Source organism: Pristis pectinata, chromosome 19 (genome assembly GCF_009764475.1).
Source record: "Pristis pectinata isolate sPriPec2 chromosome 19, sPriPec2.1.pri, whole genome shotgun sequence".
Classification (NCBI taxonomy): domain Eukaryota; kingdom Metazoa; phylum Chordata; class Chondrichthyes; order Rhinopristiformes; family Pristidae; genus Pristis; species Pristis pectinata.
In genome coordinates this window covers 14239156-14264886 of record NC_067423.1, presented here as the reverse complement: position 1 = coordinate 14264886, position 25731 = coordinate 14239156, and the positions used below count along the sequence as shown (strand labels likewise).

The window sequence follows — 25731 nt, the reverse complement described above, 5'->3', positions numbered from 1 at the left end:
CTAAATCTTTTCCTATCTATGAAACTGTCCAAATGCTATTTTAAATGTTTGTAATTGTACACACTTCTACCACTTCCTCTGGCAACTTGTTGCATAAACCCACCACCCTCTGTGGGGGAAAAACCTTGCCTCTTTTATCCCATTTAAATCTTTCCCCTCTGCTTAAACTTATGCCCTCTAGTTTTAGACTTCCCTTTCCCTGGGGGAAAGACTGGTAATCCACCTTGTCTGTTCCCCTCATGATTTTATAAACCTCTAAGATACCCCCTTGGCCTCCTTCAGTCTAGGGAAAGCAGTCCCAGCCTATCCATTATCTCCTCATAACTCAAGCTCTCCAGTCCAGCAACCTTGTTTATGATGTATACAAATCATCTGGATGAAAATGTAGGTGGGTTGATTGGTAAATTTGCAAATGACGCAAGTTCGTGGAATTGTGGATGTAAGGAAGATTGATACAGCAAGGTATAGACCAGTTGAAATATAGGTGGAGAAATGGCAAATGGAGCTCTGTCCAGACAAGAGTGAGCTGTTGCAAATGTAGGAGGAAGGTATACAGTAAATGGCAGGACCTTTAGGAGCATTGATATACAGAGCGATTTTTGGGGTGCAAGTCCATGGCTTCCTGAAAGTGGCAACACAAGGAGGTAAAGAATACTTGCCTTCATCGGTTGGGTCATTGAGTATAAAGTTGGGAAGTTGTGTCAAAGCTATATAAAATTAATTTTGTTGCTGCATTACAGGAGGGGATAGGGAGGCTTAAAAGGGTGCAGAAAAGGTTCACCAGGATGTTGCCTGGATTAGAGTATTAAATGGAGGGTAGACAAACTTTGATTGTTTTCTGTGTAGTGTTGGAGGCTGGGCAGCAATCTGGTAGAAGTACATAAAATCATGAGGGGTGTGGACAGTATAGATGGTCAGTCCCCCCCCCCCCCCCCCCCCCCCCAGGTGTTGACAACTAGAGGGCATAGTTTTAAGATGAGGGGGGAAAGTTTAAAGGAGATTTAAGAGGCAAGTTTTTTTTTAATATAATGGTAGGTACCTAGGATGCACTGTCAGATTATGGTGGAAGCACATGATGGGACATAGGATAGCAATATTTAAGAGGCAATTAGACAAGTGCATGAACAGCCAGGGTATGGGGATATAGACCATGTGCAGGTAGATGTGCAGTTTGAATCAGCTTCATGGTCAGCACAGACATCATGGGCTGTACTGTTCAAACTGTTGTTAACATCCTTGTGAAACTTCCCTGCACCCTCTTTAGCTTAATCATATCCTTCCTGTAGTATGGTGATCAGAACTGCATACTATTCTAATATTAATCAGATTTCCAGAACACTCCCCACAGCCTTCTATGCCATAACATTTTGGTGCTCTTTGAAGTACATTTTTGAGAGTACCTGTTTCCACCCTCAAGCAATGTGTTCCACATTTCAACCACCCTAGGTGGAAAAAATTGTTTCTTAAATCCCTTTGAAATCTCCTGTTCCATACCTTAAACCTCTGCCCTCTGGTTATAGATAATTCTGCCATGGGAATATTTTCTACCCTGTCTATGCTGCCCATTTGACCAATCTTGCTGGCACAGCTGTCCTGGAGCCAAGCAGAATGAAAGTGCAGCACAAGGGCCACCAACAACCAGAATGAGCTGTCCCCATGACATTCTTCTGGAAACCTGTGACAGACGGCAAAGTCATGCCTTTGGCAATGCCATCTGTTAAAGCTGTGAAGTTTTAGTCAACATTTTGTGTACCTGACATTCAAACAATTAAAAGGAATTTCTTTTTAGTTTTATTATACATAACCCAAGTTGCTAAAATGTCAAACACAATTTTAAAGTTGACTTGCCACTTTGACAGCCATGCAATTACCATTCAAATGATCTCGTTGATCCTCTTGCCAGGTCTAGAGGAAACTACAATGTAAAAGTTAGGAAATTCCAACAGGTTTCTGCTACACAGATGAAATCTGGGCAGAATACATCTAGGAAGTCTGCAGAGCTCAACTGTCAAGTTTGAGGCTAATGCATTTGCGTGGGTGTCTGGATACTTGTGTAGATGTTCTGTGCAGGACTGTCAGCAAAACCTGTGACAGTATATTTGAAAATTGTCTCAGTTATTGGCTTTACCTTAATATGAAATAGTTAACTGTTTAATGTTATCCTTCTACTGCCTGAACAAATTCTACTTGTTTGTATTACAAAATGTGTTTCCTTTGAACATTGGTTACTCAGAGCATAAATAGTCTAATATGCAGCCAGCACGTTGTACCCTTGCCCCTTGTATAGGGTTATTGGCTTCAGAGCATTGTACACCATCCTATCATTAGATTGTATGTTGGAAGACTTGCAGGATGCTCAATATACAGGCTATCCCTGGGTAACAAATGGGGTTGTTATTAAACATCCATAACTTGATTTCACACAAGCTGAAAAATACACAAAATAACTCTATGGTAACGATACCTCAGTATTGTATTGAACAGCACAAGAGCACAAGACTAATGAGAAAGGACAATTTATTAAAAATGAAAAGAGTGAACATGTGTACACCAGACTTGTGAATTTAATAATATGTTGGGAGCTCATTCTTATGCTGGGGTGGGGTTTCAGACATTCCTAACCCAGGGACTGTCTATATGCTTCTAATATTATGGTGGCACAAAAGTTTAAGCCATTAGCCTTCAATTCTGCCTAAAGTTACAAAACAAATTCATTATGTAGAAATTTTCTGACAAGCATGACTGCAGTATTGGATTTGTAACTTGTTCTTGACTAAAACGGTATTCTTGAATTTGTTTTCCTTTTTTGTCTAAGACAATTGAATATTTTGCCTTGGAATATTTGTCATGTCATGTGATATGAGTGCACTTGGCATAATGTGTATGGTTCTAGTCACTGCACTACAAGAAGGATGTAGCAATGGAGAGAGTACAGAAATTCATCAGGATGTTGCTTGGAATGGAGGGTTGCAGTTACAAGGAGAGGTTGGATAGGCTGAGTTTATCATCACTGGAATATAGGAGGCTGAAGTTGAATTATAGAGATTGAGGGACATGGATGGTCAGAATTTTTCTTTCTCCAGGACTGGAGAGTCTAAAACTGGAGGCACAGGTTTAAGGTGAGAAGGGGTTAATTGAAAGGAGTTCTAAGGAGCAAGTATTTTAGAAGATGGTTGATATCTCATATATACACCTCTGCAGCTTGCTTGTCACATCAAATCAATCTTTTTGAGTAGGTTAGGTTCTTAAAGAAAATCTCCAGTTAGTAAGAGCAGTGATCAGTATTTATCTATTTCCTCAAAGGGTATTGGCCAAGGATACTCTAATCTCCTAGTTGTCTGCTTAGTGCATACTAAATCAGGATTGAAACAGTCTGCTCAAAATTTTCACCTGGCATTGCACTATTTTGCTGTTCTGAAGGGTGAGGGTGGGCAAGTCTATATTTGCAGGTTTAAATCTGAGCAAATAAAATTTAATTTGGGTGTCACTTCACAAATACCAACAAATTTTAAAACTTTGTGCAGGTTCCTTTTTACATTTTTCCGTTGTTGCTTTTACTGATTAAAATTACTTACTCTCCCTTAAATTTAATTTGTTTTCATTGTTTACTTCAAAGTGAAGGCGTAACTTGGCTAATGATTAAGTGTGCCTCTGGACCATGTATAATTGTAGTTTTAGGAACAAGTTTTGACATGCTCTTGAAATACAAAGATTGCTTTGTGTAAAAGATTTAAGATATCTGGAAAAAATGGTGGTCATGACTAACTGTACTTGAACCAAATTGGAACATGAATTCTGATCTTGTCTGATTTATAATTGCCATACCAAAGAGAACCTTAAAGCCACCTAGCTCAAATCTGGTCTCTTTAATGGCTGGTCATTGGAAAATAGTTAATTCCAGTGAAGTGCTCCTTGCTGTGGTTATATGGAGCTTATTTACATTATTTTTCAGGAGAGGTACCTGGCTACACTAAATTTAAGGTCCATTATCCCAGTGCTAAACTACAGATTAGTAGGAGAGGGCTACTATGATTCTCTTGCTCTATTGGAGGGACTTGCATCTGTTGCAAATTTGTGATCAGGATCATAAACACATCTAAAGCGTCCCCTGAAAAACCAGGGGAAGGAAATGTGCAGAAGATGGGAGAGACACTATTGAGCCACTTTTGCCTATCAGAATAATACTAGAAAAGGGTCTAAATTCAGCTGAGTCCAGGAAGGATGGTTCATTGAACTAATGAAGGGATAAGAGAAACCAGCAAATGGTTTCATAAAACATCAATGTCCTACCAAATTTGGTCCATAATCCACTTGGCTATAGTTCCTCAAAGGAAGCATCTGCAATGAATTTTTTAATGATTTCCTGCTGTCTGTAGTCAAATGTGCATCAAGTAGAAACAGGAATTTAAAAGCGGTCAGATAGCAGTTTGAGTTTCTAGCTAGAACAGTGGCCAATACATTATAACAGGCAATGCAAGAAAGAATTAGATACGCGGTTTCTTATTTTTCCTCATCGTCCCTTTTTACGTTTAGATATGTGGTAGTTTGAGGCTAGTAGATTTATTCTGAAGGGAAGATTATGCAACGCCAATGATTACAAACCCACTTGTTTTTTTTCTACATGGTGTGCAAGTATCAGCAATACCAGTACTATGTTATTAACACCCCATCACCATTATTGATCATCCACAAAGTGATTAGGGATCATAGTAATGCTATCAAATGATAAATGTGCGCAAATAGTGCTTTCTACCAATGCCCTTTCTGGGTCACCCCAGGATCACTTGACTCCAAACCTCATTAAAATTTGTCTTTACTCATGTGTAATGGCTGAAATTCCAAGAGTAAGGCACTGAAGAGTTTCAGTAAAGATGTGGGGATTAGGTTTAAAAAAAAGTGCAGTGATTGAGTCATACCTAGCACAAAAATGGTTATGCTTATTATTAGCCAATTATTTTTGCTTATATCCTGTGCCCAAGTATCCTAATCTGTTTTCAATAACTTCCCTCCATCAGAAGGTCAGAACCAGGGCCGTTTGCATGCTGTTAAATTTTATTCAAATCTATTCTCAAAGTAAAGAATCCCAGGGCCATTTCAGCGAAATATGAGCAAGAAGAAATTTCAGTGAGTACGAGGTATTTGTGCCACAACAAGAACAGGCAGGGTAAATTTTCTTTAATATACCAACAATGTCCTAATCAAAAACTGAACTGTATGGTTTGGACAAAAGCAGAAAATGCTGAAAACTTGTAGCTGATCAGGACTGGGGAAAATACCCTCAGTAATCTATCACTTGGATCATTTCAGCAGCAACCTTGACCTTGCCTTACCAGAGAGATTCCACTTCTCTATTCATCCCTCCCCCACCCTATCCACAACTTTCTTTCCTAATTGTGACAAAAGGTCTTCAATCTGTAACATTGTTTCTCTTTCCACAGATGCTGCCTGGCTGCTGAGTGTTTCCAGCATTTTCTGTTTTTTTAAAATTTCAGAACTCCAATATTTGCAGTTTTGTTTTGGTTTTGCATAAGTAGTGTGGTTACTGGAGCAGGTTGGAGGTTGGTTATTCTGTAGTGAGTAGTTTTTGACTCCCCAAGTATCTTTGCCATCTACAAAGCATTGGCTAGGTGGGCACCCCATCTTTGCAATCAAAATTAAAGCTGCCTGCTTGATTGGCACACTACACAACCCTTAGGCTGCATTTAGGAGTAGGGCAAAGCTGCTTCCAAAACACCTCCCAAACTTGCAGCCATCACCACCTAGAAAAACATGACCAGTAGGCACTTGGGGCCAATATAACTTCCAAGCTTTCTGCTAAGTAATTAACTACATTGATTTGGAGACTTGCTGTCATTCCTTCATTGCCATTGAGCAGAGAGCTAAGAACTCCCTACCTAACAGCATTGAGAACATGTGCACAATGATTGCAGCAGTTTAAGAAGGTGTACTTTTACCTGCTGTAGGGTAGTTAAAGGAGTATTTTTATTCATTATTAAAATGCAGATAATTACTTGCTCTTTTTTGTTGTCACAGATGCAGTTTATTCAAGAGGCAGAGGGTTACACTGATCTTTGAATAGACCTTTATGAGCACTATGCTGCATCCTGCACACCTGTTACCCTTTGACTATTTTCCTCTCCACAGATTTATATTGGTAAACTTCTGTGTTTTATGACATGGGTGATAGACAGTTGGAAGCAGGTGAGAGAAAGGAATGAAGCTGGGTTTCCAATTTCACCCTATGTTCCTTTGTCTCCTGATCCACCCAGATTTACTTGCCCCCCCCCCCCCCCCCCCCCGCCACCAAATACCCTGCTTTGTTCCACTCCCTCACCTGCTTCCATCTGCCTATCACCCACATTTAACCTACTGGGTGTCCTGTCCTCTTCCCCCAACTGGCTCCATCTGCCCATCATCCCTTATCACATTCAAACATTTGCAGGCTCTTGTGTCTCCACTTATCACCTTGCAGTCTCTTTCTCCAACTCCACCTACCTGCTTTTTCTCTTTTAATTCTACCTATTGCCAACTTGCCACTCTGTCCCAGCTCCACCCCTCTTCCTCTCCCACATAGCTCCATCTGCCCATCATCCACCACTACCTCGCCTGGTTTCACCTATCCTTTGCCAGCCCCTCCTTCTCACCTGTTTATACTGGCTATCTCTGAGCTACAATCCTGATGCAGGGTTTTGACCTAAAATGTCAACCGTCCCTCTCTACAGATGCTACCTGACTTGCTGAGTTCCCCTCCAATTTGTTTTTTGCTCTCCTCATAACTACCCTCCATTCCAGGCAACATCCTGGTGAAATCTCCTCTGCATTCATTCTGTTGCTACCACATCTGTGCTGTACTATGGCAACCAGAACTGTACACAATACTCTATAAATGCCTGTACAATGTTCTGTATAGATACAACATAATGTCCCACTCAATGCCTCAGCCTATGAAGGCAAGCATATCAAATGCCTTCACTACCCAGTTTTGAACTAGTCACCTTGGGTTGTCAGCAATAAAAATCCAGTGCCTTTTACTATGGATACAGGTAAGCATGTATGCATTTCTGAAGTCTCGCCAGTTTCACCATGACTTCACTGAGTCTATATACGGTGGTTACATAACATTGGTGTTGGCCCTAACTCCCAAGAATTAAAACCGTAAGTAGTTTCAGCAACATGAAGTTTGTCTTGAATAATGTCCTCTTTCTGATTTCATTTCAACTTTCCTCTTATCTCTGTCATTCCTAAAACATCTATTGATGCCACTGGGTGCCATGTTTTTGGTGAGATTTTGAGAAAGCTGTGTGTTTTTTTTTGTAATGAAGTTTCCATTGAACGTGCTGCAAAGTTGACATTGACATTTGTCTTGCAGAATGTAATTAAATATTTTCACCACTGCTATCTCAACTTTTCTGTGTCAATATTTGTCCACCACCTTAGGCCTCTTTCTGTGACAACATTCATCTGCCACCCCTCACATCATCAGTACATCAACTTGTACAAAGATATTTCTGCTTTTTGGAGTAATAGTATTTGCTGGATGACGGTTGCCTTTGTTCTTTGTGCAGGTTGTAGCTAGCTGTGTATTAGCAGGCCATTGAAACCATCGTAACAGAACCTGTTTGCCTAACATCTACATGCGCACAAGTGTTTCCACCAGGAGTTGTTGGATAATTGACAGGGATCCAAATCCTGTCACTTGCTTTTTTTTCCCTATCCTCCTAAACTAGTACTGCTCTTCCAATTGATATTTGTGAATTTAACAAAATTCGAGGAATGAATTCCAATACTTTAATGGCGTTTATAGCCTGGCTGATATGCTTCATTTGAAATGTTGAGTGGATAATGATGGATTAGAATCAAGAGAATCCTTTAATTGTTCATTTCTGGCTATTTGCAATATTATCTGTATATGAGTTATAATTTTGATTTCACAGCTATACCAAAAGTTTCTGCATTACCTGGTCATTGGTGTGACTGTCTAAAATAAAAAAGGATACCAGCAAAAACTACAGTACCAATAAACGGGAAATTGCCTCAAACTGTTACAACATAGCATTTATTATGAAGTATCAGAAGATCAAAAATCTGCAAAGGGATTTTGGATTCGATGTATAAAAACAGCATAATTTTTGCAGGTTGATCCAAGCTGGGTATGTGTTTCTAAATGTTTATTTTACAGGGTTTGTTGTGTATCAACTTGTCTGAATGCAGTTAAATTATTTCCTTTTCCTATTTGTTTAGCTCCCTACGAAGGTGGTGTATGGAAAGTTAGAGTGGACCTACCAGACAAATATCCATTCAAATCTCCTTCCATAGGTAAGGATTTGATTGTCTTTTTGTGTCTAAGTGATTAATCAAGGAACGGTGTACTTGGAGAACCACAAGGATTTCCTTGATCACTTATTATTTATCCAAAGAACGAATCATGTAATGTCGGAAGATTAAATCTTCTATGACTGCTGTAGAGCAATGCTTGAAGTACTTTGTGAATAAACAGGTGAGGTTAGGATAGGGATCAGATAGAATTAAGTAGCATGCTTGAACTTGCTCTTGAAGTCCTTGGGTCAATGTATTAGAGGGCAATTAACTAAACTGTTCCTTGCAAGGTATTTCTGCCTTTTTGGAGAAAAATGCATGAGAAAAGAGGACCAGCAGTCCAGCCATTTTTCCTGGGTTCTTCCTCAAACACTTAGCATGCTTGTGCATTGTTAAGGTGCATCATGGCGCCTCAGCGGCACAGTATCAGTACATAAGGACAGATTTGTAATACTGTCCTGAAACAAAACATGTACAAATGCATCCATTAGCAAGGACCTGGATGTATCTTAATACCAATGCTATTTTGGAGAGGACTACAAGGAGTTCTTGCTATTACAGTAATTAATTTCTCTGCTTAATTGAGATTAATGTCCATTTTGGCATCATTGAAGATGAAAAATGAACTGATACCTTGTGTATAAATTAGTTTTAATTCTGACGTACTTAGATTTGGAAGTGTGCAATGTCTATTTATTTCGCGTTTCTGTTGTTTTCCTTTAGTTGTGATGGAGTAATTGGGCTAACAAGCTGTGCTCTTATGCCATCGGAAGTCTTTATTATGATGCTTAAAATTGTTTCAGATATGTTAAGTAACTTTTCCTGTCTTGCATCAAAAATTTGGGTTTGAAATACAAGGAACCATTGAAGCTGAAAAGAGCAAGGAAAGAATCCTAGTTAATTGACACCAAGATTGTACTCCATACACTTGTAACCTCTCAAATGTGTGCCAACTTGGGCTCCTTGTTCTTTTCAATCAGCTTTCCTTGTACAGTACCCAAGTGCTTCACTGCCAGTATCCTTTGTGATTATGTCAGAAACAAAACATGTAGTCTTTCTCGACTTTTCAGACAGATGATCACAGCATCCACTTCCAAATGTCTCTCCAATGTTGTCCATCTGGGTTTGATCACACTTGTCAAGTTCTATTTGTAATTATTCTTTTGTATCCAGCAAATTACTAGTAACAGCAACTCTTCTTACACCTATGCTGTTACCAGTGGCGTCTCCAAAGCTTCTGCATAAATATTGGCATCCAACCATGTATTAGAAATGAGTGCAGTAAACCAATTGCAGATTTTTCACATTGTGGGCACCATGTGACCAAGGGCTGAAGGATCAAAGGTAAGGAAGGATTTGATGATGGGGATCCCAATTTCAGCACTCTAAGGAATAGTTTTTTGGAGTGAAGAGTGATGCAAAGCTTCAAGGTGATTAGAAGTTTGCCCAGCATTGTTTCAAATGGACTGGCATTCTCAACACTCCATTAAAGAGTAATTCATGCCCAGAGGTGTTGGGTAAAATTTCTGGAATGATGAACGAGGACCTGAAAATGCCTAAGAATATAATGGTGGTGAGGGGTAAAATCTATTTTCAAGGGGGGGCAAAAAAACTCTTAACTTTGCCCTTCATCTCAGTTGACTTCTCCACCGTTCCTAATTTGTCAGACTTATTTGTCCAACATCCAGCATTAGATGAACGGAAACTTTCTCCAATTAAATATTGAAAAGTACAAGGACTATGGCTCCCACCAAGAACTCTCTCTCATTGACTTGATCCGACTCCCTGGCAAGTTTATTAAAGAAGGAAGGTAGATAAGGTACTGTTTTCAACCTTGGTATCATATTTAACCTTGGATTGGTTTCAGACCACTTATTCATACTATCATTAAGAATGCCCTGTTAAATTGTCTTGACTCCACCCTGCCTCAGATCATCTCCAGAAAACTTCATCCCTACCTATGTTATTCCTCAGCTCTTTAAAGCACCTTGGGCTAACCTCTTTAACCCTAGGCTACTCTCCATAAAAGTTAGGTCATCCAAAAATCTGCTGCCAGTATCCTTGCACTTGTTTCTATTCATTCATTACCCCTACATTAGTTTATTTCCTCCTTGTACGTATTCAAGTTTACTGATACTGTAGAGCTAGAAGGGAAAGCAAGTTAAGGGGAGGATGCAAAAAGTATGAAAGCCTGTACAGGGCAGCTGTGTAAGTGGGCAAGGAAGTTGCATATGAGGAAATGTAAAGTTGTTTAATCTGGAAGGAAAGAAAAACTGATCTTTAATGGTGAATAATAAATATTGGTGTATGGGGGAATTTGAATGTACTGGTATATGAAGTGCAGGAAGTTAACAGGCAGGTAAAGCAAATATTGAGGATAGCAAAAATAGTATGTTAGGCTTTATTGCATTGCATTTGGATTAAGGAGTAAAGAAATATTGAAGAAATTAGTCTCTATATCCAAGGATAGATAAACTGGGGGTGGTGCGAAGTAAATACAGTAGATTTGATTTCTGGGCTAAGTGGTTGCCCTAAGTGATTTGAGTAGAAGTTTGTAGGAAAGGTAAATTTGTATGAAACTTAAGATATTTAAAAGGGCTTGTCATGGTAGATGCCATACAACTAATTTCCATGGCTGGGGTGCCTTAAAATGGAAATAATATTGGGGTAAGGTATCATTTAGAAGTTACGTCACTGATCAGATGGAGAATCTTTGGGAGTTTCTCCAGTGGTGCTGTAAATGCTCACATTTTGAAGATGTTGATTAAAATTTTTAGATCTCTGAATGGAAGGACAGAGGGATTGGAGAGGAAAGTGGAAGATATTGCAAATCAGCCAGAATTGAGTGATAAAGCAGGCTTATTCTATTCCTATTTTTTGTTCTTGTGGTTAAGCAATGCCTTGATTTTAAAATTATTAGCATAGTTTTCAAATCCTCCATGGCCTTGCAACTCTATTGGTATGATCTCCTCCAGTCTCGTATTCTTGTAGGATATTTGTGCACATGCAATTCAGTCCCCCTGATTGTTTCTGAACACAATCAACGCAGCATTGATGATTGTACCTTCAGCTGCTAAGACCAGTACTTAAGAATGCCCTCTCTAAGTCTTTCCCACCAAGCAAGCTTGACTTTTCAAAGATACTCAAAACTATTTGTGCAATCTCTTGCTATCTGCCCCAATCACTTTGAGATTTGTTTGATGTTGCTGTTTTGATTTAATAAAAGTATAATTAAGTTGCTGTAGCAGTAGGTAGTTGGTGTTGCCTTGGTAGTAGATTGGAGACAGAAGGGAAATGAACACTTTGATAGAGCTAAGTCTTGGGAAGTACTTGGAGAAAGGTCAAATGTATTTCCACTGAAGAATGAAATGCCACGTAGGACAGTTTGTTAAGAGTTTAAATGAGTGACTGCAGTTTGTATTTATGTAGTGTCTTAAACACAGTAAATTGTCAAAACATTGCATGGCAATAATTGATCCAAACTGGAGAGTTCTAATAGGGGAATTCCACAATATTGGCTGTAGGCACTGTAGGAATGGAGTGATTTTAAAATGGAGGTATGAGAGAAGCCATAATCAAAGATCTCAGTAACTCTGAGGGCTGGAAGAAATTAAAAATGTGAAGTGGTAAGATAATGGATTGGAAGAAGAGAATACATTAAATTTTGAGATACTGATGGACTGAGTCCCAGTAAACTGAGCAAGCACAGAAGTGAGCATTACATATGTTGATGTACAGTTGAATTCAGTTGGCTGAATGGACCTCTGAGTGTGATTTAAACATAGTTATCCTATGTGGATAGTCTTTTATTCAATCTTCAGCAATTCTGGATTTAAGACCCTGGGGGGTGGGCATGAGGAATTCCATGGACAGAGTGAGAGTGACTGAATGACTGCCTTAATGATGGGCAATATTGACTGTGGTATCTAGAGTATAATTAAAGTTAGGAAATTGAAGAGAAACTCCATTAGCTGAAGCTGAATGAGCTACAGGGTAGTCAAACTATCTTCAGCTGTTTCATAATGACCATGATTAACTTGCAGTTTCAATAAATGAAGGAGAAGGGTAAATGCCTATAGATCTGTATATATGAAAAGTCATCAAATATTAGTGTGTACATATCCCTTTTTGTGAAGTTCTTTTCTGCTCCATAAGCTAGCTGATCTGATTTCTTCATTCCTACTGAGAACTGGCATAGCTGAATTTTACACTGCAGTATTGTTCTCACTTAAGTAATGAAATTGATGTAATTGCAGGCTGGCACTGCAAAGAAAACCATCTGCAGTGCATAATATCACAAGCCTGGGGTCTTAAAATCCAGAATTGCAGAGTTAGAGTGAAAGACAGCAAAAACAAAACCTAAAAATATTTAGTTGTCCTTTGTTCATAAAGGAAGAAACTTTTGTGTATGAAGCAAAGCATTTCAGGATTAACTACCACTGCCAGCTAGTACCTAAATAGCACCGTAAATGCATAACTCGGATATATGTCAGTAATTTGAATGAACTACAAGGTTTCATCAATTTCTAATCTCCATCTCCTTAAAACCAGTCATTTGTTTTAATGAGAGGATTTATAAAGTGAATTCCAGAGCATGAGGGTTGAACAAATGGTTGAATTGGACAAATTTGGGTTGGAAGAAGATTAGAGAGGAAGAGAAAGAAGAAGCAATAATGTTTTTGGGGGTGGGGGGGGAGAGGAGGGAAGAGAAGGAGAGAGATGAGGATTTAAAAATAAGGATGAGAGTTTTAACTCTGAATTTTTTTTGGAACAGGAGTTATATAGGTCCGTACAGTTGTGGGTGCTATCTTGACAGAAATGGGTGTAAGGTAGGATAGCTAGGCACCATACTTAATTCTCTGTTTATGGAGAGAAGAGGATAGGTCCCCAGCCAAGAATGAATAGAATACCAGGGTCGCATGTAGCCTGGTTTAGACTGAGGTGAGGTAGAAACTCAAGGTCAAATGACCTCAAGGTTGAATTTGTGTCATCTGCTTCAGCTTCAAGGCAGTTTCCAGGCAAAATGTAGGGAATAGGGTATGTGGTGGAGACTGATTCCCATGGATATTCAGAAACATAGTGTGATAATTCAGAGACAATAGAGGTTAAGGCAGGTGAAGTAAATGCTGGGTGTCATTGGCTAAATGCAAACTGATTCTGTTTTTTGGAATATATTACCAAGAGTCAGCACATCAATGTTGAATAGAAGAGATGGAATATTCCAATATTTCCTGGAAGATGACTGGTAACAGTGGAGGCATGGGAAAAAAAGAAGCCATTGCTAATGTTTTTTGGCTACAGATAAAAGAAAGAATAGAATTAAATGGGTGTGGCCTCACCTAGAAAACCTATAAAGGGGAGTTGTAGGAAGTGTGGCATTGTCAATCATTTAAGACTAGTTGAAAAGGACAAGGAAAGATGTATTTGCAACAAAATCTATAGGTTGTCATTAGTGACTTGTACCAGAGCTGGATGAGTAGAATAGCAGTGGCAAAAAAGGTGGGATTTGGGCAAAAGTTTGAGAAAGGAGGGTACAAATTTGAGGATGCAATGCATTCAAAGCAAAGGAGATTGGAGGTAGGGTGATGATCTGCCATATCTGCTTTGCAAACTTAAACAGGAGGGGAGCCCCAGTTGAGAACAATTAACAATGTGCAACCTAATTTAGGGAGCAGGGAGGGAAGTTTTTGATCAGTGTTTTAATGGGAATGGGCAGCAACTAGCATGAGGGAAGAGTAATAATTTTAATGGGGATTAGGATATCAAAGATGGGGTAGGTTTTTGTTTGACAGATCAATAACTACAGAAATGCAGTGATAAATGGGGTACCAGAGGTTAGCCAGTTGAGGTTTTGGAAGTGCAAAAGTAGTTGAACTAGGTGTTTTTTTTTTTCCCCCCAGTGGCATTACAGAAAGTAGTTGGTGTGAGGAGGGATACCAAGATGTAATCACAAATGGCACTATTTATGATTAAAGATGGAATTGTAACACTGATAGCAAGGTCAAGAGATTGAGAGTATGAGTTGGGGTATTTGAGGAAAGCAGTAAGGAAGGAATGGAGGACAGTGAACTCCAAGAGCAGAGAATAAGGTGAATTAAGATTTGATTTGAAATAACTGAGTATGAGAAGCCACAAGGTGCTAAGTCCATCAGGGGAAGCAGTGGAGTTGATCTTTGTGGGAAATTTGTTACTGCATTTGAGTAATGTTAAAATAAACCCAAAATGCAGCAGGGTTACCAGCATCTATGTGGAGAGAAAAATCTGTTTCAGGTGAGACCTGTGTCCAAACTTAGTCTGCACTGTAAAGATGTGCAGTTCTTGTTATTTTCTCAAAAACTGGCTAATGCTAATATTTAACTGTTGACAAAGCATTAGGTAAGGCCTCTCATGTATGTACTATCAAACAATGCTGGGGAATTGCCTTTCAAATTCTTTGCCAGATTAAACCAATTGAGTTCAATGGGGATTGAATGAATGTGGCTTTAATTTTTTTTATTTAATTGCTTGTTTTAGGCATTTAATTGACTTTTTTTTCAATTATTTGCTTCGATAGTTTATAAATGTCTGTGAGCTGGCCAGGGCTTGCTGGGTAACAAATTTCTGCAGGAGGAGGCTTCAGTGCACCACTCGAAGACCTGTCACTGGAGTTCAGGACGCCTTTTGGGCCAGCATGATAAACCCTCCACATTGCATGGGTAGTGATTCTGGATGGGCTGTACCAGGCTAGTACGTACTAGCCTATTATCTTAATTGTGACAGCTTTACTGTTGAGTCATGTTCTACTTATTCCATCAGTGAGGCCAGAGCAGCATGACCCTGCAAGACTCGAATAGGTACCTGGCAACCAGTTTTACTGTTGTGTGTTTGGATGACTTTTTTAAAAATCCAAATGTTTCTGAATTCCATAATGACCAACAAGTGACAAACTGTTCAGATTGGCATGCACACAGTTGGAGTTGACAGCATTAATGTGTATTTGCATGAACAGAAGATTAGAACAACTTGTTTAACGTGCCTGCACAATAGGGTGAGATGAAGTAAAGTGGAGGAGACTTATTTGGAGCACAAATATTGGCACAGATCTTTTGGGTTGAATAGCTAGCTTTGCTATAGGTTCTAAGCAATGTAATTTGTTTATTCTAAATTTAAGGTTGTTTTATGTTAGATTTCTTTAGTTAGATTTTTGCACCTGCTAATATTGCCATATATTTGACTTGCAATATCTTTACCATCAAGAGGCTCTCTGCCATTAAAATTAATTTGCTGCAATGTCAATACTGGAGGTCATGTTAATCGCAATATCAAAGCGGGCAATGCTGGCAGCAAATAGGGTTACGGTTTGTTATTAGAGGAACCTCTGCCTTTGTCAGTTTGTGTTTGTAACCCAGTGGCATTTTAGGGAGAATAAAGTGCTGGAATGGCACTTATTTTTATGTACAGTCCTCATTATCTGTTTTCCTATTTGTGTAATCAAAGTCAGCCACAGGCTGTGTATCAATTTTTTTCAAATGTGTGTATACACTGAGGAACCAACTATTATCTATATAAATATTGGTTTCTGGACAACCTATTAAGCTGCTCCCAGCTGTGTGCTGTTGGAATGGAGCCTGTGTTTACATAGGTTTAGAAATCACAATTTGCAACTATCACTGAATGCCAATATCAAGACATTCTATGGAAAAAGTTTAAACATTTGAGTGTGTTTATTAATGTGTGATGCTTTTAGAACATTATAGGTGTATTTGTTTGGAGGGTGTATTGGGTACAAGGGTTAGGTAGGGCCTTACTGGTATCTGCTTTTGTTATTACTGGTATCAACATTTTTATATGCAGCAAGTCCATGACCCTATCCCTTGCAGAAGAGCTTGGTATGGGGAAACTCCTGCATTGTGTGTGTGAGGTGGATTGCATTCCTCAAAAGTGCACCATGTTGTGATTTTATTTTTCCCATAACATAAAGCTGCATCATCTGCACATGAATCAAAAAAAAATGAGCTGGAAAAAAATAATGTTTATTTATTGTTTTCATAGATTCCAAGAGAACAAACTTTGTTCTGTATCTCAAGTTTTGGGTAGTGATTTGTGAATTCTGTAAGGGCATATTTCCATAACCCAAATGGGTGTAACTCGGGGGTTGCCTGCATTTTCTGGTCTTGCTATAAGTAATGACTAGGATCGAATAACATTCTTAGTCACCACCATCTCACAATAAATGTACTTGAATGTAGTATAGTATTGCTTTTAGATTTGTAGTATTTCTGCCATTTTTTTTCAGTTAAGTTGCACATTACTTTTCCATCAGCAATCATTATTTTCAATCCAGCACTGCTTATGACAAGTGGTGTATTTTTGATTTTGTTCTGTTATTTTCCAATCATTCATTTTCTGCCTTGCTCTTGAAACAAAATAGTCATAATTTAACCATATCAGAATTCTTCTTCCCAGTGCTTGCTTCAAATGTAGGCTCTTTAGGTCTGTTTTGCTGTGTCTGCATGAATCAGTATTGTGTTAATAAGAATCCTTAAGTGCTGACACTGGATAAACTGAGCAAATCTACTTGTCCCATAATTCAGTTATAGCAGGTTGGAATCCTGCTTGCTATTTTTAAATGTAGTTTAGTTAGTGGTATTTAGGGTAAAAGTTAGATGTAAGTGACATTTTATGTGCAGAGTTTTCATTTTTCAGAAGATGGGTGTTGCTGGCAAGGCCAGCATTTACTGTCATAACTGATTGCCCTTGAGAAAGTGGTGGTAACCTAGATCTTGACTGCTGTGAAGCTTGTGAAAGTACTCCCATGGGGTTGGAAGTTCCAGGATTTGCACACTGTGATTAAGAAATAGTGATATTTCCAGACAGAATGGTGTGCAGGTTGGAAGGAAACCAGTAAATGGTGTTCTCATGTACCTGTAGACCTTGTTCTTGTTGGTGTAGGTTGTACATTTGGGTGATGCAAGTAACTACAATACATTTAGTAGATGGCATACGCTACAACCATGCCATGTGGGTGGTGGGAATGAATGGTGGTGGATGGGGTGGCAGTCAAATAGTCTGCTTTGTCCTGGATGATGTTAAACTCTTCCATGTTGCTGCATCCAGACAAGTAGAGAAGATTCTGACATGCTCCTGACTTGTGCTTTGTTGATGGTAGATGGGCTGTGGAGTGTCAGAAGGTGAATCACCTGCTACAGGATAGCCAGTCTCTGACATGCTTTTTTGGCCACTATTTATATGGCTGGTCCAAATGAGTTCTTGGCCATTGCAAATTCTCACCGCCCTCTGCCTCGCCCTCCCCCGGCAGTTTGCTCGGAGACTCAGTAAAGGTAATGCCATTGAATACCAGGAATAGGTAGTTAGATTCTATCTTGTTGGAGATGGGCTTTGACCCTTTTTTGACATGAATTTTACTTGTCACTTAATACCTCAATATCCCATGTCTGAATGTTGTCTAGGTTTTACTACAGGCAGGCTGAGTTTTTGTTGAGGAGTGGCAATTGAGCACTTGTGATAGAAGGAAGATAGTTGATTAAGCCCTTGATGACTGTGCCAAGCATAATACCCTGTGGAATTCTTGCAGGAATGTCCTGGGGCTTGGATGCTTAACCTCCAAAAACCATAACCATCTTTTGTGTAAGGCACCAATAATTGGAGTGTTCTCTTCTCAATGCCCATTGACCTCAGTGCATCAAGTTTCATTGATGACAGTCATATTCAGCCTTGACATTGAGGTCAATCACACTCACCTTGACCTTGGAATTCAGTTCTTTGGTCCAAGTCAGAACCAAGGCTGTGATGAGGTCGGAGACTGGTCCTGGTGAAACACAGACTGGTATTGTTGAATCCTGCTTACCACCTTCCATCTTTGTAATTATTGAGAGTCAGACCAGACTGTCTTTGCCTTGCTCATGGTGAATCAGTATGCACTTGGGCAATCTCCATTTAAGTTGTATGCAATTCCGTACTGGAACAGCCTGGATGGAGTTACGATTAATTCTGTAGTGCAAATCTTCAGTGGTGCAGATGGGCTGTCTTTGGTCCCATAGCCTTTACTGTATCTAGTGCTAATTACCACATGCCTCAATGACTACCAACCAGTGGCTCTGACATCCACCATCATGAAGTGCTTTGAGAGGTTGGTCATGGCACGCATCAACTCCAGCCTCCCAGACAATCTCAACCCACTGCAATTTGCTTATTGCCGAAACAGGTCTACAGCAGATGCCATCTTCCTGGCCCTACACTCAGCTTTGGAACATCTGGACAGTAAAGACACATACGTTAGACTTTTGTTTATTGACTACAGCTCTGCCTTCAATACAATAATCTCAAGCAAGCTTGTCACCAAACTCTGAGACCTAGGACTCAACACCTCCCTCTGTAACTGGATCCTTGACTTTCTAACAAACAGACCGCAATCAGTGAGGACAGGTAGCAATACCTCCGGTACGATTATTCTCAACACTGGTGCCCCACAATGCTGCGTCCTCAGCCCTCTACTCCCTATACACTCATGACTGTGTGGCCAGATTCTGCTCTAACTCCATCTACAAGTTTGCAGATGATACCACCGTTGTAGGCTGTATCTCAAACAACAATGAGTCGGAGTACAGGAAGGAAATAGAGCTTAGTGGAATGGTGTCATGGCAACAACCTTTCCCTCAATGTCAACAAAACAAAAGAGCTGGTCATTGACTTCAGGAAAGGGGGCAGTGTACATGCACCTGTCTATATCAATGGCGCTGAGGTTGAGAGCTTCAAGTTCCTGGGAGTGAACATCACCAACAGCCTGTCCTGGTCAAATCACGTAGATGCCACGGCCAAGAAAGCTCACCAGTGCCTCTACTTCCTCAGGAGGCTAAAGAAATTTGGTTTGTCCCCTTTGACTCTCACCAACTCTCGCCGATGCACCATAGAAAGCATCCTATCTGGATGTATCACGGCTTGGTACGGCAACTGCTCTGCCCAGGACCGCAAGAAACTGCAGAGTCGTGGATGCAGCCCAGTGCATCACGGACACCAGCCTCCGCTCCTTGGACTCTGTCTTTACCTCTCGTTGTCTTGGTGTAGCAGCCAGCATAATCAAAGACCCCACCCACCCAGGTCATTCTCTCTTCTCTCCTCTTCCATTGGGTAGAAGATACAGGAGCCTGAGGGCACATACCACCAGACTTGAGGACAGCTTCTACCCCACTGTGATAAGACTATTGAATGGTTCCCTTATACAATGAGATTTGGACTATGACTTCACGATCTACCTTGTTGTGACCTTGCACCTTATTGCACTGCACTTTCTCTGTAGCTGTGACACTTTACTCTGTACTGTTATTGTTTTTACCTGTACTACCTCAATGCACTCTGTACTAACTCAATGTAACTGCACTATGTAATGAACTGACCTGTATGATCGGTATGCAAGATAAGTTTTTCATTGTACCTCGGTACAAGTGACAATAATAAACCAATACCAATAGACTGAGTTGAATTAGCTGAATACTGGCTATTGTGATGGGATCTTGGAATGATGCCAAGGTGGATCATCTATTCAACACTTCGGATTGAAGGTAGTTTTAAATGCTCCAGTATTGTCTTTAGCACTCCTGTTGGACACCACCATCTCTGGAGCCGCCACCTGTTAGCTGTTTAATTGTCCATCAATACTCCTGTTGAGATCTGATGGAATTAGAGCTTTGATCTGATCTATTAGTGTGGGGAAAGTTTTTAGCTTTGTCCATTTGCATGTGTTTTTCCTTGTTGCTTAGCAAACGTAGTCTGGTGGTATGGCTTCACAGAGATGGTGTCTCAGTTTTGTTTGTCTGCTGCTCCTTCAGTGTTCTTTTGCATGCAGTGATCCTTTGCAATAGTTGAGTGAGCAATATGCAATACCATGGTTGCCAACTGTACATTTTTTGCTGCTGCTGGTTCACTGTACCTCTTGGATGCTCAATTTTGAGCTACCAGATGTGTTTTGAGTCTGTTGCATATGATTAGTGTCCCAAACCTCAAAGGAGATTGCATTTTGTAAGACTTGGCTCTGCCTTGTGTTAGATAATTTACTAACCTTTTAATATACAAAAAGCTAGGGATATAAAAGTGGTGTTCTATTACAGTTATAAAATATTAATCTTAAATGCACCTTTGTTTAACATTTGCTTGTGGAGAGCTTATCCAAGTCTTGAAGATAGGTAGTTGCCCTAATCTTGTAGAGAGGAACTGTCAGCAAACGTCAATGCATGGGCTGGTAGTTTTCTGCGATCTCGAGCAGTCACAGAAGTCTTGAACTTGCTGGCTGTACTGTGATTTCCTGTTTGCTCTTTGCAGCTGGGCTCCCCCTTGTGTCCAGCAGGTTGTGCAGCAAGTTAGAACTGATGTAGGATCTGTGAACCTACTGATTTTAAACGAGTATTTTAGAGATTTTAGGAAGACCTTTACTTGTATTAACTGAGCTGAACACAGTCTGGTTATCATTTGGAATGGTACAACTTTTTAGACTTTATTCACTTTAATTTGAAGGTGTGCCTCAAATGCCAGGTAAGGATGTGATCAGGTTCTGCTGTTGTTTCCCAGTGAACAAATAATATCCTGGCAACTAGTTAGGTTTATGGGCTTTTGCCATTTAGTTGAATGATAAGAACCAATCAAGAAAAGTGAGGAGCAAGAAATTGTGATGCTGCTGAGAAATGCACTGAAGTTTGTACCTGATCAAAGAATACTTGAAGTCAGGATAAGTCATAAGCTTTCCCAGTAACATCACTATGCTCATTTAATATGGTGATCTAATACTTTGCTACCCTGTTTGACTTTCCCCAAGACAACAAGGGGACTAACTTGAAATCTAGTGAAATACACTGCATTTAAGTTTAAATGTCAAGGTACAGTGGCATGCAAATGTTTGGGCACCCCTGGTCAAAATTTCTGTTACTGTGAATAGCTAAATGAGTAAAAGATGACCTGATTTCTAAAAGGCATAAAGTTAAAGATGACATATTTCTTTAATATTTTAAGCAAGATTACTTTTTTATTTCCATCTTTTACAGTTTCAAAATAAAAAAGGAAAAGGGCCTGAAGCAAAAGTTTGGGCCCCCTGCATGGTCAGTACTTAGTAACACCCCCTTTGGCAAGTATCACAGCTTGTAAACGCTTTCTGTAGCCAGCTAAGAGTCTTTCAATTCTTATTTGGGGGATTTTCCCCCATTCTTCCTTGCAAAAGGCTCCTAGTTCTGTGAAATTCTTGGGCCGTCTTGCATGCACTGCTCTTTTGAGGTCTATCCACAGATTTTTGATGATGTTTGGGTCAGGGGACTGTGAGGGCCATGGCAAAACCTTCAGCTTGTGTTTCTTGAGGTAGTCCGTTGTGGATTTTGAGGTGTGTTTTAGGATCATTATCCTGTTGTAGAAGCCATCGTCTTTTCATCTTCAGTTTTTTTTTTTACAGATGGTGTGATGTTTGCTTCCAGAATTTGCTGATATTTAATTGAATTCATTCTTCCCTCTGCTAGTGAAATGTTCCCCGTGCCGCTGACTGCAACACAAGCCCAAAGCATGATCAATCCACCTCCGTGCTTAACAGTTGGAGAGGTGTTCTTTTCATGAAATTCTGCACCTTTTTCTCCAAACATACCTTTGCTCATTGCAGCCGTAGAGTTCTATTTTAACTTCAGTCCACAGGATTTGTTTCCAAAATGCATCAGGCTTGTTTAGATGTTCCTTTGCAAACTTATGATGCTGAAATTTTGTGGTGAGGACACAGGAAAGTTTGCTTTGGACTTGTGTTGCAGCCAGTGGCACGGGGAACGTTTCACTGGTAGAGGGAACAATGAATTCAATTAAATGCTAGCAAATTCTGGAAGCAAACATCACACTGTCTGCTTAAAAAAAAAGCTGAAGATGAAAAGAGGATGGCTTCTACAACAGGATAACGATCCTAAACACACCTCAAAATCCACAATGGACTACCTCAAGAGGCACAAGCTGAAGGTTTTGCCATAGCCCTCACAGTCCCACTATCTAAAAATCATCGCAAATCTGTGGATAGACCTCAAAAGAGCAGTGCATGCAAGACGGCCCAAGAATTTCACAGAAGTAGAAGCCTTTTGCAAGGAAGAATGGGCGAAAATCCCCCAAACAAGAACTGAGACACTTAGCTGGCTACAGAAAGCGTTTACAAGCTGTGATACTTGCTAAAAGGGGTGTTACTAAGTACTGACCATGCAGGGTGCCCAAACTTTTGATTCGGGGCCCTTTTCCTTTTTTGTTATTTTGAAACTGTAAAAGATGGAAATAAAGTAATCTTAAAATATTAAAGAAATATGTCATCTTTAACTTAATGCCTTTTGGAAATCAGGTCATCTTTTACTTGCTTAGCTATTCACAGTAATGGAAATTTTGACCAGGGGTGCCCAAACTTTTGCATGCCACTGTACTTGAATGCTGAAATGAGCATTTCATTAACTTGCATTGGTATCTACACCAGTAGGTTGAAATGTGATTATTAACTTAAACTGAGTTCCAAATGTTCCTGTATAATGTAACTTTGTCACTGTAAGCTTGATGCTGAAGGTGATAATGGATTTCCTGCTTTATCTCTCGGTGTATAGCATATATACTTTTATATCTTCATCTATAGGATTCATGGTAGGAAGATTTTTGCACAAGCAACCATAATTTCTTTCATTGGGGAAACCTTGGGGTGGAGTTGGCAGGGCTACATTACAAAAATATTTTGACAATTTGGTAATTGTGCAAAATGATTAACTTGAGGTGATTGAGTGAAACTAGCATCATAATACAGAACAACATATCATTCAGTTCATGATTTACAATATTTTTCCTTGGAGTGTTGCATCTGTGCTGTTAACATAATGGAAAGTGGCTATATGTGTCGAGCACCGTACCAAGTTGAGATCATTTTGACCATATGAAATATTTCTGTCTTTACCACCCTTCACACACCCCAAAAGAACATTAGATCAGAAATAGTTTGCGTTCTCACTTTGTCCATATATTGTTGCTTTTTTTTCCATTTCTAGGTAGCTAACTGATTTTTGTATGTTTTTTTCAGGATTCATGAATAAAATTTTCCATCCAAACATCGATGAAGCGTAAGTAACTCCTTATCTTCGGTAGCAGCTGAGAAAATGTATTGGGATGAGATGGAAGTGAGACTGGAGAAGTTAGAATACTGGAGAATAACTTTGATACTGTTATGGTTTGAATGGAGATGTTACATTTCATTGGTTGACTTTTACCAAGGCAAATTGGATACATCTAATTTTTCAAAGCACTAAAATTTCATTGTGCATATCAAATAAAATGAGCAATTGTGAATGGTCAAACAAATGTGCCAGAGGGTGATGTCCGTTAAGGCATGTACTCCTATGGATCTGCTACCTGTGGTAGATGTAAAATTGGGAAGAAACAAGTATTTTAAAGTCTATTAATTGGGAATGATGAGTAATTTTTTTGCATCTAGAAGTAACTAGTTTAAGTGCAAATCTGTTATTAATTGGTGGATCCAAAGACTCTTCATTGCACAGTGTCATCAAGATTTCAGTAATTGAGTTTGGGTAATTTTTCTGTAGTATTTGTGTTGCAAGTATAGGATCTTGTCTACAAAATCTGAAGTTCCATGCTATCAGTCAGTCTCAGAATGAAATGGATTCTTCATGGGAGCAGACTGGCATTCTCTTGAGTCTTGGTTGTGGCATGACTTTCAGATACTTCTGTTGCATTCCTTTATGATCAAGAATATACCTATCTTTTTAAGTTCTTTCAAGTTCCTCTTCAATCTTTTCAAATGCTGACTGGAATCAATGTTGGTTAAGATGAGACGAGATATGAGTTAAGATACCTTAATTCGTAGTAAACCTAACATCGATCAGCAGTTACTGTCATATGGACTTCAAACCCTGCAGCTTCATGAAATATAAAACAAAGCCAAAATTTTGTCGTCCAATATTTTTCTTTTGTTTGGCAAAAGCTCTTTTGCAACCTTTTGCCTTAAAAATCCAACTGCCATTACAATCTTCACTGGCCAGGACCTCTGCCTTTTTTTTAATCTCCCTTTCTGTAGTTGGATGGAAATGCCTGAGACCAGAGACTTTCCAGTACTTTGGGTATAAGGTCTTAATAGATTAGTGAGAGTATTATCTCATTATCTGGAGTTTAAAAGAAAAACTATTTTAATTACCATATAAAATCTTTTTTTGCAAAACTTGTGTGACAAGCTTGACTTTAAAATCTGTTGTTTAAACCTGTTTTCCAGATCTTTTTATTTAGCAAGGCTAGCATTTATTTCCCATCCTGAAATGTGACTGTCCTTTATCTTCTGAAAATGTGAAAAACACCCAGCAGTACCATTTTGTTTCCTAACCCTTCAAGTTAGGGATGGGTCTTAAGGCTAAATAAACAATGAATGGTGGTTGCAGAAATGTGAATGGCAGCTTGATATTTGGAAACAATGTATTTGCTATTGTGCATTGACAGCAAAATAGAAACTGCAATGAAACTATATAGGGGTTTCCTCCCATTATTGTACCCAAGATTGACTGTGCAGCCATTAAGCTGAAATTTAATAACATTTTCGCTCCACCTGTTGTATGTTTTACTCTAGACCAATTTAACTCCCTTTTTTTAAAAGAAACACTTCCTCCTCTATCACCAGATTAGCTCTTTTTTTTGTACCTTGTTCCCAGTCACCACTGAATGTGGTTTTGTACAGGGTTATCGTTAGATAGTCAGATCTAACAGGTAGAGAGGCTTTGAGGAAGGAGAAGCAGAGCACAGGCTATAAAAGTAGTAAGGTGGATGGGCTAAAGTGCATTTACTTAAATGCAAGAAGCATCAGGAATAAGGGAGATGAACTGAGAGCTTAGATAAGTACATGGGACTATGATATTGTGACTATTACAGAGACATGACTGACATCAGGGCAGGAATGGATATTGAATATTCCTGGTTTTCAGTGTTTTAAAAGGGATGGGGGGGGAGAAGAGGAGAATGGGTGACGATACTGGTCAGGGACACTATTACAGCTGCAGAAAGGGTGGATAATATAGAAGGATCCTCTCTAGAGTCAGTATGGGTGGAAGTTAGGAACAAGAAAGGAGCAGTTACTCTACTGGGAGTATTCTATAGGCCCCCCGCTAGCGGTAGGGATACTGAAGAGCAGATTGGGAGGCAGATTTTGGAAAGATACAAAAATAACAGGGTTATTATCGTGGGAGACTTCAACTTCCCAAATATTGATTGGCACCTACTTAGTGCCAAAGGTTTAGAAGGGGCAAAGTTTGTTAAATGTGTCCAGGATGGATTCCTGTCGCAGTATGTTGACAGGCCGACTAGAGGGAATGCCATATTAGATCTCGTTTTAGATAATGAACTGGGTCAGGTGACAGATCTCTCAGTGGGTGAGCATTTGGG

General features: G+C 39.5%; 1 protein-coding gene across 2 annotated transcripts in view; it reads left to right on the top strand.

The window, feature by feature from the left end:
- Window positions 1-25731, top strand: part of ube2h (ubiquitin-conjugating enzyme E2H (UBC8 homolog, yeast)) — a 99155-nt gene that overhangs the window by 52836 nt on the left and 20588 nt on the right. For both annotated transcript variants that reach the window (XM_052033737.1, XM_052033738.1), the window contains exons 3-4: window positions 8242-8316; window positions 23372-23411. In XM_052033737.1, the coding sequence (XP_051889697.1) occupies window positions 8242-8316; window positions 23372-23411 (115 nt within the window). The remainder of the gene's footprint in view (window positions 1-8241; window positions 8317-23371; window positions 23412-25731) is intronic.